At 43.7% G+C, this 15,137-nt stretch overlaps 1 protein-coding gene across 3 annotated transcripts in view; it reads left to right on the plus strand.

The window, feature by feature from the left end:
* LOC119658623 (ras-related and estrogen-regulated growth inhibitor-like protein) overlaps nucleotides 1–15,137 on the plus strand; it is a 187,724-nt gene that overhangs the window by 140,541 nt on the left and 32,046 nt on the right. For 2 of the 3 annotated variants that reach the window (XM_038066119.1, XM_038066118.1), the window contains 2 exons: nucleotides 4,933–5,114; nucleotides 5,178–5,367. In XM_038066119.1, coding sequence (XP_037922047.1) covers nucleotides 4,933–5,114; nucleotides 5,178–5,367 — 372 coding nt within the window. The remainder of the gene's footprint in view (nucleotides 1–4,932; nucleotides 5,115–5,177; nucleotides 5,368–15,137) is intronic. The other variant, XM_038066121.1, reaches the window with a different exon arrangement.

Here is a 15,137-nt window from a genome sequence, read left to right on the forward strand (position 1 = left end):
ATTTTGTTTAGTTTGCATGCGATATCGATTTCGCTATGTTCAGAAGAATTTTTCAGTATCTAGGAGGAATGAGGCGATAATTATATTTAGCGATTTTCAAGAAATTGATTTTACCAGAGCGTGATAGGCAATGAGGTTTTCCTAAATAAACTCACAAAAAAAAAATCCAAAATATGGCTAACGTCATTCAAAAAGAAATAAATCTTAATTGAAAATATCTGAATTGACAATTTCGACCAGCACGACAAATATGTTCTTCTTAATGCACATCGAATCTCGTTCCAAAAAGAAGGTCCTAAACTTGGAGTAGACAGCATGCTTTCACAATTCACTTCGACGTATCGCTGATGTCGAGACACAGCAAAATTTGGTACGAATCGCACATAGATCCGCATCACTCGATTGGGCAGCACTAGACAACTTGAAACTTGACTGATTCCGAGGGAAGACCTCTGGCCCTTTTATACCCCGCAGTACACTCCAAAAAGGCATATGAACACTCTGCACGAAAACTACTTTGCGCCTTTGACAAAATCTACCGACTGACATTCTAGTTATCTGTTAACAATTATCCTAAATATTCATCCCACGTACAATTTTGATGTCATAGCTAATTGTCATTTCTACGGTTTAAATTGACGTTGCACATATTTTTTCCCAAAGTGGTTTTCGTCACACTGCCCACTGCCTAAACTTGTTCAAACTTGTTCGAAGAAGGATCGCTGTTATCCTCCGGACTTTATGAAGGGTGCTAGTCTCCCCAGGTGTACTACTTTCAATTTCGCTTTGTTATTTCCAAACCTATGAATCCGAAAAACAACGTCATTTACTCTTTTCACTACTCGACAAGGTCCTTCCCATTGTGACTGCCTCTAGGAGTCACAAATCAAACGCCAGGATTATTTAGAGGCTGTGCAATTGAGCCCAATTAACCTTTGTGGTTGGATCCTAATTTGAATTTCAGGAAGGGTAGAAAAGGCAGGACATTGCTAGACTGATTCAAATCAACTCTCGCAATATCAGCAGATGGGTGAAAAATAAAGTGCGGAGGGTTTACAGGAACTATGCCATCCCCAGTGAAACACCGTAGTTGAAATTCAGGACACACTAAAGCAGAAACTTTCTGTCGTATGTTGTCAGTTACGACCGTATGGCAAAAGTTATTCCAGGCGTGTCCAGAATGCAACGTACGCGAGGAACCCACGGAGTTTTTTCAGATTACTCAACGAATCTCAACAAACCGTCCAGACAGTGCAGTTTTCAGCGACAGAAGCGAAAGAGTATTGGGGTGGACTTTGGGGTTACCCGCCCAGCATGCTGAGCTTGCTGAGTGGATCACCCCCGAAGACATCCGCCATGTCAATACGCCTGACATAAAATGTGCAGATGTTACCGAAGAGGAAGTTCGACGAGCCATGAACAGCTCGAAGAACTGGAGGGGCCCTGGTCTGGATCGGGTGCAAAACTTCTGGTACAAAATGTTCACCAGTATACATAGTCGGTCGCCACACAGCATAAATCAGGTCGATAGCCGGCCGGAAAAATTTCCACCCTTCCTCACTGCGGGGATTATCTACCTTATCCCTAAGAAGGGCACGGTGCAGGATCCCGCCCACACAAGACCGATTACTTGATCCCTGAAAATTCATAACGTCCATTATTAGTGGAAACAACATTCTATCCGAGGAGTAGAAGGGCTGCCGAGTTGTATCAAGGGGTTACAAAGAGCAACTCATTATCGACTTGGTAGTTGTAGGACAAGCAACTAGAAGCCAGAGAAACCTTTTTAGTTGCTACATCGATTATGCCAAGACTTTCGATAGCGTCCAGCATACCTGGCTAATCGATGTTCTACATCTGTATCGCATTGATCGTAAATTAATAAAATTTTTGGCGACGGTCATGAAAGAGTGGCGTACCTTATCAGTGCCTTCATCTGAGGGTGCTAATACCCCAGAGCCTATCCAAATACGTAGAGGCATCTTCCTGGGGTATTCTTTGAGTCCCCTTTGGTTTTGCATATCACTGAGCCCTGTCAAGCGTCGAATCCAAGCCATCCGCAAAGGTAATCAGGAGTCACATTCCGGACATAGCATTGGTAACCTCCACAGCTATAACCGAGAGAGACTTCTACAAGTACCTACGAATTCTGCAAGGAACCCACACTCGAGTTGTATGTAAGGTGATCCATCAAAACATTGCATACAACCATGGGTTGATCACGGGAACATGTCCGGTTTACCGATATGAGCCGCAAGCAGTACTTAATAGTTCTACTTACAGCATGTATTGGGACCGGCAATCCATATTGGATCAGGGCCTTGAAGTATGTTAGAGCATTTTATTCAAGACCGTAACGGTACACTACAGTACACTGTAGGAGGCAATGTGGTCAGCATTGCGCTCGTCCGAGATTATTACCCTGATTTAGCTCAGGTACTCATTCACAGCTGAGTCTACTGGTATCCGCCATCCAGTCACGATAACAAATCCCTCTGCCACCAGTGAGATTTGAACCGCAACCTTCCGCTACGAGAGCCCAGCGCTCTAACCACTTGAGGCATGCGGATACAGTAGAACCTCTAGAAAGCCGATGATTTCGTCTTTTCTTCTGGACTGCTACAAAACTTACACTCTACAGGTTACGGAAGTCTTGACAATGCATCCGCGTTCCTATGCAGACCTTCTCTACGAGGTTCAATATAAAATTCAATATAACTCTCGAGTCTCTCAATCCATCGAGCTAATTGTTCCTCCGGATTGTTGAACTGAAGAAACTACCATAAAGCCACATGGTCCATCTTCAAAAGAAAATGTTGCCCATAGAGGTAATTATGGAAGTCTTTCGCGAATGTAACTACTGCCAACAACTCCCGCCGCGTAAGACAATAGTTTCTTTCAGGGTTCTCCAGGAGTTTGCTAAAACAACCTATAACTTTCTCTTGCCCCTCAATAGCCTGGGACAGAACACACCCAGTTCCGTAATTGCTTTCATCAGTATCTAACATCCCCCCCCTCCCCGTTTCCGTTGCAAGAATGATTTCTCTTGCTCCTTACCCTACCAGCATTTACAACCCTTTCCCGTAAGCTTATGTAAACTACTAGCCGAAGGGTTGAATAGAAGTGAAGGTATCAGTAAAAATTGCCACAATCCATTACCAACGCTGACTGCAGTTTTATCTCGATCCTTTTCGTCGATTTCCAGTTGCCAGAATCCGCTTTGCAGGTCCAGGGCAGAAAACCATTTGCTGCCGGATAGTGTATTCAGAGTGTCATCTATTCGAGGCATCTTTAATTGCTATGTCGTTAAATTTGCTATAATCTACACAGAACCGAGTACTGCAACCCTTCTTCTTCACGAGTATAACGGAGGAACACCATGTACTTGCTAATGGCTCAATGACCTTATTTTGTTGCATTTTGATCAATTTTTCGACCTTATCTCGCTTTGTTAATGGCAACATTCGAGGAGCTTGCCAGATCGGAGGGGTTTTACCTGTATCGATCCTGTGCTTCACTATTGAAGTTCTACCACTGTTGTTTTCTTTTCGGGTAGCTTTTTGGTCTAACCGTTTTATAGCTCCCTAATATCCTCCCCTTTTCCGGTATTGACATTGTCGTAACTTATTGGCATCGAGCGATGATTGCTCCTTTCTTTAGCACTTTTCGTCTGTTGCTCAAATTCAAAACGCTTACTGATACCAACTTCTTCTCTTCTTCTTTTCAATTAGCGTTTTCCCAATAGCTACTCGGTCCGATATACTTTCTGGTCACCCTCGACTAACCACAACGAACCTCCACTAGAATCTCCACTTAATTTTACCCATAATGTGGCTTCAATGTTGGCTGGAACAATTTTTCGCTGTATAATAGAAGTCTCCTGGGGAAACGGTGACTTTTCGCAGTTTAGATTCAAAGGTATTTCTGTATTTCCGTATCCAAAAATTCTCTTCTTTCTTATCATGAAACCTATTCCCAGAAAGATATCGTCAACTGTGTCCGCTACTATAAATTCAGGCTTCTCTGCTGTTGTACCAATTGTAACATCTTCAGCGATTTTCCCCAATAAACTTTTATTCTCACTAGCAGCGGTCCTATGGCAAATTCCTGTGACCAGCTCCACTCCACCAACTAGGTCACTTTGGAAGATAGAATGTGATGCTCCTGTGTCCAATGTCATCGTAAAGATCCGTCCTTTAAACATTCCATCTACGGTTAGGCTGTTTACGTTTCCTTCGGATTGGGAAATGGAGATACTGTGGCAATCCGTTGTGGGAGCCAGCTCATGTCTTTTTAAACTGGCGTCCATTAATGTATCGACGACTTAGTTTGGCTTTTGTCCATCCATTTCATTTTAGTTTCTCCCTCATGCGATTCGGATGAGCTGGACCTTTTTCAGGTCCTTCCGCAATCTCGAGCCATGTATCCTACCTAATCGCAATTGAAGCCTTTGCCTTTAAAGCCTAGGGGCACTGGTAATCCCAAAATCTTTCACAACAAATTCGTCATCTTCACTTCCCAGATTCGGCACCGTGGAGGCGGGTCGACATACTGCAGAAGCAGCTCCCTACGCTAATGCATTCGAAACAATCTCCAACTTTATGTCTCGGCAGTTCACTTCAACGTATGCTGGTTAGTATGTGATGCCGAAACTCAACAAAGTTTGGTGCGAATCGTAGTATATTTAATTAATCCGATTGTCAGTTACCTATATCTGTATCTTTATCTGATTTTTTCATAGCTCAATTTGATGGTGATGAAGTATCTATCGGTGGTCATTCAGACTTCCATATCGAACTAGAAGGTTTCATTATCTAATTCTTTGTTGAACTAAACTAACTAACTAAAAAGGCTAAATAAATATTTAAATAGACCACGCGTTCCTTTTACAGTAAGATATTATATTCCTATTTTTTAAATGACTCTTTCCAGAAAACTGGCTGTTTATACGAACACATCAGATGGGGGGATGCCTTCGTAGTGGTTTACTCTATCTGTGATAAGCCAAGTTTCTCAGCCGCCGAAGACTACTTGGAACAGTTGACAAAACTTAAATTGCCATCATATTACACAACCTTACTTCTAGGAAACAAGCGTGATTTGGATCACGTAAGGTATAGAAGCGTCCAAAAGGTAAGACCAAAAAATTTAGATGAGATAATTTGCTTTAATTTCAGAAAAGTATCAGTAAATGAAGGACATGAATTATCATTGAAATATTCTTGTCAATTCTACGAAGTATCAGCTGCTGAAAGTTTTGCTGGTGTGTCCTTAGCGTTCCAGTCGCTCCTGCGTGAAGCGAAATCTATACAGTTGCTGAAAGCATTGCCAATAAGGCGAAAACTTGGGGTAAATAGCGTGTCCAAGGTAATTGTGTTAAAATTAGACTTCGAAAGTAAGACGGGTTGAATGGGTATCATAAATCGTTTCTCAAGGTTGTAATTTTTTTGTTTTAAAACGACACAAATAGGAATTCATAAACAAAGTCATGTAGAGAATAAGACAATTTTCCTTTTAGGTTATTTTGCAAAAACCATACTTCGGGAACCAGTTGTTTCCTTCATCAGTGCAAGATATTCTCTTCTCCCTTCAATCCTAATTTTTCCATACGCCATATCAAGAGTTGAGTGTTTATGGATTCGTAAAATAGTAGAAAATCCATCACATGAGCCGCCAATATGATGATCCATGGTGTTTGGTTGGCCTCATAGAAGCCAAAAATCTACCTCTCTTTGAAGTGTACCATACGATTGAGTTTACCAATCGAGGCAAACTTGAAAATCGCTGAATGAAATCTGGTTCAAGTGCAAGCTTGACACCCATTGCCGCTAGATGCGTGAGGTCCATGGAACCACAGCTCTTGAGCTACAAATTTCCGAGGAGCTTCGGGATCGTGCCTGCTTTGGAACTTATATTTGTTCATGCCTCTAAAGGTGTAACGCGTCCTCTGGCTGCGATTAACCACACGATATTCGCCGTCTCAATTTGGTGCCGGCTGCAGATGACCGCGGCGTAACCATCACCGCATGCATCACTAAAGCTTACTAGCTCCATTTCTTCATCCCTGGAGGTGTGCCCACTCCAATGTGGAATCCGGATTTCATTCACGTATTCTAGGGACGAGAAAACCTCTTCTAATCGACCTCGAGACGGGTCTTCAATAGTGTCATCCCAGTCGTGAATTTCTATTCGAAGCTCCATTACGATCGGAAGCAGCCAACCTATAGGATCGAAAATAGAAGCGACTAGACTAAGCACCCTTCGTTTGGTATACACCACATTTAAGTTTGGCTTGATACGGCACACGAAACAGTCGCCCCGGCGGCTATAGTACAACCCCAGGATCTTAAGTTCCCTGGTAGCTTCGACATACGAAGTAATTCGGCGACTTTCGTCAATATAGATCAGAACCTCTGGACAATTCGACGCCCACTTCGTTAGGGGAAGCTTCCCTTTTCCCAGAGTTTTTTTTAATTTTTACGGATGACCTCCAGATCTTCTTCTATACTGGACGCCTCGTACAACAAGTCATCCATATAGAACGCGTTCTTGATGATTCACTTGACATCAGGAGCATTGTCGTTGGCTATCTGATGAAGCGTTCGAATTGCTTGTCAGGGCGCATAATCTAAGCCATAGGTCACCATTTTCAGGAAAAACTGCATGAGCCCGAGTGGTGGTACATCTGATAAGGAGAGATTTCAGTCCAAGAAACGACACCGAAAGTAATCAGCGGTCAATTTAACGGCATATAGCAGAAATTTGATCCGTTTTGTGCAAAAATATTGCACGTATTGTACATCCTTACCACAGACATACAGTTTCGGGTGGAAAGAATGACAATCCGCGTAGAAAGTAGAAAGTTGGCCATGCGGACCCATAAACATTTAGGTGCAGCTCCAATGAAGTCTCCCCTCGACCTCTACGCTCTGTGCCAGGCTCGTGAAAGTGGGGGCTCCTCTTCAGTCCCTCACACATCATATGCAAATTTCGGGTACTTTTTACCTGGTGTGGGGAAATTGAGGAAAATCACGAAATTTTCTTAGACGAAGCAATGTATGGCGCCACACCCCCCACATTGGGCGCCATTTTGTAATTTACATTGAAATTAGAAATGAATAGGAAGAGGCCATCGGAGTTGACTACTACCAATTACAAGCACACTTTCCTCAATGTGTGGCTTATGCATTAGCGGCTAGGCTATTCCAAATACTATTAAAAATTGACTGTCAGGATTAGCAGCTGGCTGTAGACTATCGCGAGCCCGGTTCCTATGTCGTCCTCGTGGCTGTCATCCTGGTACCGACAAGGAGGCGAGTTGCTCGGGTAGGTGTGTTTTGAGTCGCTCGGGCGTAGTGAATTGTGCTACAACCATTGTAGTGCCTCCACACTTCGCCACCCCCAGTTAATAAATGGTTTCAGCGACAAAACCCGACTCCTGGCCCGCCAGTTCTAGTTGCGCAAACCGAATCTCACGTGCCATGCACCTAATTTCCCCGAGATCTCAGCTGCGAGGATAAAAGGCTTTAGTCTGGACACGGAGACGTTCTTGGATCTATCGTCGACTTTAAGTCTAAAGAAGCAATACCCTCTGTTGAACGCTTTATATGGGCCCTCATATGGTGGTTGCAGGGGGCTCCGGGAAGCATTCATGCGCACCAAGCCAAGTGTGTACATCTAGGTCCCTAGGAGCGTTAGCCTTCGTGGAAGAATGACGGGACGGCGGGGGTAATTTTAGCTTGGCCACGGCGTCCTGGAGCAAGCGAAAAGCCCAGTGGTGGAAAGGGCTGACCAAGTATCGACCGCATTCGGAATTCATTATCCGTAAACTGGCTTATGAAATTCAGGTGCCAGAGTTAGCAAGGGGATACTTGGTGCGGCTTCTACTTAGGAGCGAAGGTAAGAGGCTTGTGGTCCGAGAAGTCTGCGGACGACCTGCCTTCTGAGGAATATCGGAAGTATTTGATTGCCATGTACGACCAAGTTGGATGGCCTGGGTAGACGACGCAATCCCACGCGAGTCTTTGGTCTTGGGCCCAGAAAAGTTAATGTTATCCGGTTTGGGCAAAACACGACGATAGAAGTTTAACATACCCAAAACCCTTCGCAGATCCTTGAATGTGTTTGGTTGTGAGAAGTTTACAATGGCCTGAACCTTGTCTGGATTCGGATAGATTCCCTCTGGAGAAATCTTATAGCTAAAAAGCTTCACCTACTGTTGAAGCAATTTGCATTTATCACTGTTAAGTACAAGACCGGCCTCAAGGTGACATTGAAAAATGCATTCGAGATGTTCCAAGTGCTCAGACTCAGAGGAAGAGGCGACCAAAACATCAACTAAGTACACGAAACAAAAGATATAGTTTCGCAGGACAAAGTGGATGAACCTCTGAAAAGTTTGCACCGCATTGTACAGACCAAAAGGCATCCGTGTTAACTCGAAGAGTCCGAAGGGTATGCATATTGTCGTTTTCGGAATGTCTTCTGTAGCTACAGGGATTTGATGGTACGCTTTGGCTAAGTCTAAGGTCGTGAATACGCGACAGTTAGCAAGCTTGTGCGCAAACTCATGGATGAGTGGTATGGGATAGCGGTCTGGAATTGTCTGAGTATTCAGACGTCTGTAATCGCTACATGGTCTCCTTTCGCCGTGAAGCTTTGGGACCATGTGTAGTGGAGTAGAACAGGAACTATTTGATTATCTGTAGATACCTTACTTTAAAAGTACGTCAAGTTCTTTCTTAACAAAAGTGACTTTCTGGGGTGGTGATGGACCCACCTTCGAGAAGATAGGGGAGCTAGTGGTGCGGATGTGATGCTATACATCATGCTTAGCTAGCTGCGAGACAATAATTTCGGTAGTTATGTTGCTGTATTTTTGAAGGAGCGTGCAAATGCGATGGTCGGCTGTGATATGATATGATAGAAAGACTCACGGTTAAGCAGGTGGCAAGTTTTCCTGAAGACCTGAGCGAGGTTGCGGAGTCTATAAGAGACCTGTTCTGTAGATCCAGCAGCAATCCATAGTGGCCTAAGAAGTTTGCGACTAATATGGGCTGCTGATGTGCGCTATAACAAAACACCATGGAACCGTCCCTCGAAGTTCTCGGCTTACGTTCACTTGCCTGTAACCGTAGGTATGTATGGTTGAGGAGTTTGGCACCACCAGTTTGAATTGTTACGGGATCAACTTGTGATTCCGTGATACCGTGAGAACCGAGACGTCTGCGCCTGTGTCGATTATGCAATGGTGCTTGCTCAAAGGATCGTAGATGGTTAGGCGGCATGGAGCTGCGTTCTAGGTAGCCTCCGCCAGAGCTCTCAATGAGTTTAGTTTTCCGATGCTCTCAACGTGTATGGACTGGTACACTTCTTTACTTTGTCAACGAAGACGTAGTGGTACCAGCAAACTGCAAGACTCGTTGAGGTGCCCTACATGCGACTACTCGATACCCCATTTCGGTTGGCGGACCGCGAACGGATTCGGGACCTACCTTCCGAACACAAAGCTTCCACCGTCGCCGCCAGCTTAGAGACGGTAGCCACGAGGGTGGCGAGGGGTGGTGAGAAACCAGAACTTTTATATGCTCGAGATGTTTCCCCGTCCAATGATGAAGCCATGTTGATAGCGTCAAAGTAATCGAAGCTGCAATGTAAGCCAAAAATCACGTCGTTCACGAACTGCTGGGATGGTTGGGTCCAAAAAGAATCCTGAAGTCCTTACGTATATTTGTATAAAGCCGCTATTCGGTGCCTTGGCCTTCAGGATATCCTTCTTCCAACCATCCTCGATCCTTCGATCGCGTCCTATAATTGGGCAATTGTCTTCTCGTTTAGCATCTATTATTCTTCTGATAACCCCCCTCTCGAAGGTCTTGACCAGTTTTCTGGAAGTTTGTGTTAGGGTCCATGTTTCACATCCGCAGTATAACACAAGCCTTATTATCGTTTTATGTATTCGGAGCTTCGCTTTCCTGTGTATGCAGCTGCCTTTTAGAATCGGGAGGATCTGGTAGAAGGTTATGTTTGTGAGCTGAATTCGGCGATTTATTTCATTTCCATCTTTGAAGGGTAATATTTCGACATCAACTGCTATTCTTCTCAATGATTGGGTCATTGCTTCTTTGTTGTCTTCCAAATTGTATCAAAGGAACCTTCAAGCCAAATCCTCCACATTAAATACGCATTTCATATGACCCTTAATTAGACAAACCCCATCCAAAATATTCTCCCATTTCGTTTGTGGCCCTCGCAACTGCCCAAGAGTACATTACCACCAATAATTATTATTACTAAAGAAAACATCTTCAAAGATGCGCACTTACTTAAAGTCCACTTAATAAATTGACCTTGATACGAACAAATTAAATTCGCACTGGAGCGTTTTGAATTCACATATGGAAGAAAAACACTCTTTAATTGGTCCATTAGCTTGTCTCCTCTCGTTGAATCATTTAAGGCGGTTAAAAATATCACAGTCGATACGATTAATTGTGCTAAGTTGTAATGGATAAAAAAATACAGCGGCTGCCAGTAGGTTCGATATGCGACTACAGATGGATATGCATATTCAAATTATGGCCATATTAGTTTTTTCTGCTGAGACCACATCAAATACTAAGTAAAAACGGTAATTTGATCATTAGTTGAATTAAACTTTTCCTTGAATAATGTAGGTAATGAATAATGTTGTGGTTTTTGCAATGAATGATTCTTGTTGACATTGATTCTATTGCTTAAGTGATATTTCTTTCCATTAATTTGATATGAAAGATATGATTTCTGATCTGAAGTTATGAAATCATAAGTATTGGTTTGAAAAAAAAAGATACAAAAAAGTACACTTGGACATTTCCAATGAACACTGCTTTTTCGATTGTTAATCATGATAGGCTTGTCCCTCGTGGATTCGTTTAAAAAACGAGAACTCATTGTGGAAAGGTCAAAAATAATCCTTCTAAATACAGAGAATATCATCGATAACTTTTTTGTTTAATAAACATTACTTATTCGATTGCAGATAGATGTCAATTCTTAATACTAATATACTAATACTAATATACTTTAATTTAATTGAAATTCGATTAGAAAAATTTTAATAGGAAACTAGGCCGTGATCTTTATAGACTCCTTATGCACCTTTCTCAGTCCAGAGAAGATACTGGTATTGGAGTAAGTGATGTTGTAGATCCTCACCTGAGGACAGCCATCTTTTAGCAAGGAGAAAGCAGTTTCCTCCAGTTCAACCCATTTACTTTAATCCTTCATATCTGGAACCAGTTCTCTACTTCCTTTGGATATCCCCACAGTTCAAAAGGAGCCAATTTTGGGTTAGCATAGGAACTTGAGACTGCTGGTTTACCCCCGTCGTGGAAAAATTGGGAGGAGATGCTAATGAGAACTCAGTGACTAAGAATGATTGCCTGAGCATCGAACCAATGGGAAGCAACAAAGGGTCGACCAAACGGCAACGGCTTGATGCGCTATCTGGTGATTTGGTAACCCCTGACCTTCACCTAGATTACGCTTATGGCCGAAAATAATGCGCAATCGATCGAAGCGAGCCAACCCGGCTACTGAACTGGACAAAGGTCAAGTAGAAGAATAAGATACAATAGCGGACCGAAATCACTGAGAAACCACTGTTGCGATCGTATGCTGCTCATTTCACTTAGAATTTGCAAATAGGATATTAATCCCTTGCGGAAACAACCGAGAGAAGCAGGCGTTTGTCTGTCAAACAAATCGCCACGAAAACGCCCGGCACAATCCGAGAATCACGGACGTTCGGACGAGGCACGCGGAGAGCGAATACCTCCGATCCCTTGTCGACCAGAAAGCAACGTGTGCTCAGAGAGTCGAAAATTATAAGGTGACATGGTACTGCGCTTCGGGTAGCCGCTACCGAGGCACCAGCGAGTCTAGTCTCTTGCATTGAAATTGCATCCAGTGGTACATTTCCTCACTTGAGCTCCGAATTTACGGAGGTACCAGCAAATTATCGAGGGCGATGAGGATCCCGGGGTGTGACTACCCGAACGCCCTTATCGTGATTGCTATCGAGATCTACCTCCCCAACGCAAAGTACCTACAGTGGCCGTCAGTTTGGAGACCGCATCCATAGGTGTATTCACCATTGATCTAAGTTCCTCGACCCCCCGACATGTGTCCCTAGACACTTCCACGACCACGTGGCACGTGTACACCACGTGGACTTTGTCGATCATGGCGAACAGCACCTGCAGCGACCCCAAATTCACGCAGACCATGATAGCGCTCCGGGAGCTGCTGCAGCCATAGCGTTTTCAAAAGTTCATTTCTCGAAGCAACTGGCTGAGGTGCGAACTCCCAGTGTCAGCTCGTTCAGCAAGTGATTCAACTTCGCTTCCCCACTTACTGACAGCCAGCGTATGACCTGCTCCTTTAGCTGGTCCTTGAAGCAGTCCTCCAACACGTCCGCTATCAGCCCAATGGTCTCTTGTTCGCATCTGCGAGCAAAAATTGCGCTTCCAATTGGCAAATGCACGCCGCCGGATTGCGCCGCCAGAAGGGGGGCGCCCTGACTGCGACCGCTGCCACATGGGGGATGCGCTTCCCGCCGTTTTGTCTTCTCGCAGGTTATTACTTGGGGCTTGTAAACGAAGTGCAGGCGGAAGACCGGAGTGGAAATTGAGAAAAAGGAAAAAAGGGATGCAATCACGCACCGCCGAAGCAACATTATCTAAAACAATGCAGCCACACAGAAAAAGACCCGAGCAGAGTCCAGAGCGGAACCTTCCTCATCAAAAACCTCGCATCGGCTCTTGTAGCGAGAATTCAACTTTTATTAATTTAATTTACTAAACATTCTAGGATTTGAATTGAATTTGAATTGAATTCAACATCAAAAGCAAAAAAAAAATAAAGGGTTCTGGGGCACTTGCACCGAAATTAAAGCTTGTGCGTGTAAGCTGGGGCTGCTGTCCTGCTGCTTCTCCAAAGCTAAATGGAGTTGATTGGATCGATGCAGGTTGGGTGGTGCTTATGGCTACATTCGAAGGCAAAAGACGTTGTTGTTGTCGTTGGTGCTATTGCACTTTCTACCGCTGACTCGAATAGTCCTGATGGCGCGTTGGTGCCGATTGTAGTTACTCCAGTTGGGGCTGTTGTGCAAGTTGTGGTAGTACTCCATGAAGCGAAATTAATAACCATTGTGACTAAACACAATCCATAAGAATGCTTACTAAGCCAAAGAAGACTTTCAAAGCGATTTACCCCATGCTGCATCTCAGACCTAGTATCTTTTGGCGGCGCATTTTGCATCTTCTGGGGAGGCATGATTTTCGAAGCAAAAGCGGATTTTGTCTTCATTACAAGCTCAAGTTGCGACTGCAGATCACGTGGACTTACTGTACAACGCTATCTTGAAGAAGTCTTGAAGGCATACGTCATGCCTTCTGCAGGATTCTTCGGTTAACACTTTGTTCTCACGTATAATAACTCAAAACCGCACATATCTACTATTGTACACCAGTATTTGGAGGAGACGAATATATCGGTAATGCCAGGGGCCAGCTTGTGGCTCAGACCCCCCTCTGCTTTGCAACCAATGTCAAAACTGATATCTACTTCGAAAAATAATAATCGAGAAAACTTGCTTCTAACTTTTAAATGTTTGGCGAACCCCCCGGAAGTGACTACAAGCGGTTGAGGAGGCTGAGGATGCACTTCACCACGATTCTCAATCTTATAACAACAACAACGATGAAGTTCTACTTTTTGTGGATGATAGGGCAAGCCACTGTTACATGTGAATATGAATTACTCCCAGAAACAGAAGTGAAATCATCTGTGCCAACAAAAGCCACCGTGGGAAATATTTCTGCATAGTCGGTACTCCAACAAATTCATAAACTCTGGCACTGGAGGAAGGGCATGATGAGTAATATTCTGCTCTGAATCTCTGAAGAAGTCCTACAAGGTTGCATTTTCTCAACAATACTTTTTATTTTCGTTATCGACGACGTCCTTCACCTTGTCTTGGCTAAAGGAAATGGAAGGGTTTAAGAGACTGTCATATTTTCTCCATCATCTTGACTACGCTAATGACATCTGCTAACCCTCTCACAGAGTTGTGTACCTTGACCAAATGCCTCCAAATGGATAGGGGGAAGTCATCATACAAATTCTTCTGCCACAGTAAACGTGAACGGTGAAATTTGAATGGCTACCTTCCGCTACGATGGCCTAGCACTCTAACCACTAAGCCGAAGTCCGAACGACACGGATGTGAAACATGGATGCTAACATAAATTTCCAAAAAAAATGGTGCTGGAGAAGATCCTGAGGAGAATAATAGAAGCTAAACGAAAGGATGTTCCAGGGTCGATACAACCATGAGTTATATCAAATATTTGACGACTCTGAAATCCCCCAAATAGTCAAATTTTGGTAGCTGCAATGGGCCGGCCACGATCAACGTACGAAACACACTCGGATATCTCAAAGCGTATTAAAAGGGCGAACAAAGGGCGATGACCGGTTGGAAAACACCGGATTCTCAGATTCGGTTGACGAAGTCGTGATGCACCGCAAATGAAGTAGTCAGTAAAATTGATGGTCGGAAAATACAAACCTTTCAAGTTGCTTGTTTAATTTCAGCGACGCAGAAATACAAATACGTTTTAGTGAAAAGTCACTAATTTCAATGGCATACCATTCTTTCCAGAATCTTTCACAGGATTACTTTGTGAACTGAAAATATCGGCGATTCTAAACTGGTTCGAAAATCTCAGCGGGCCGAAATGAGGATATCTGCGATCGTTATGGGGTTGCACCGATCGTGGAAAAGTCGCAAGAGAGGCGTCTTCGGTTGTATGGTCACGCAATTCGTGCTAACGAGAATTCACTTACCAAGATTAGTCTGAACATCGAAGTCGACGGTAAACGACCAAAAGGCTTGATACGCTGCATGGGGATTTAAAAGCCTCGAGATTGCACCTAAATCAGACATTCGATAGACCCAAATGGCCAAACCAATCACGACGAGCCAACCCCGCTTGTGAACGGGACAAAGGCTGAAGAAAAAGAAGAAGAGACCTTCCATTTGATACCCCATATGACCATATTTGGCTAAAAAAAATAATTTATACCACTCT

Source organism: Hermetia illucens, chromosome 6, assembly GCF_905115235.1.
Source record: "Hermetia illucens chromosome 6, iHerIll2.2.curated.20191125, whole genome shotgun sequence".
NCBI classification, from domain to species: domain Eukaryota; kingdom Metazoa; phylum Arthropoda; class Insecta; order Diptera; family Stratiomyidae; genus Hermetia; species Hermetia illucens.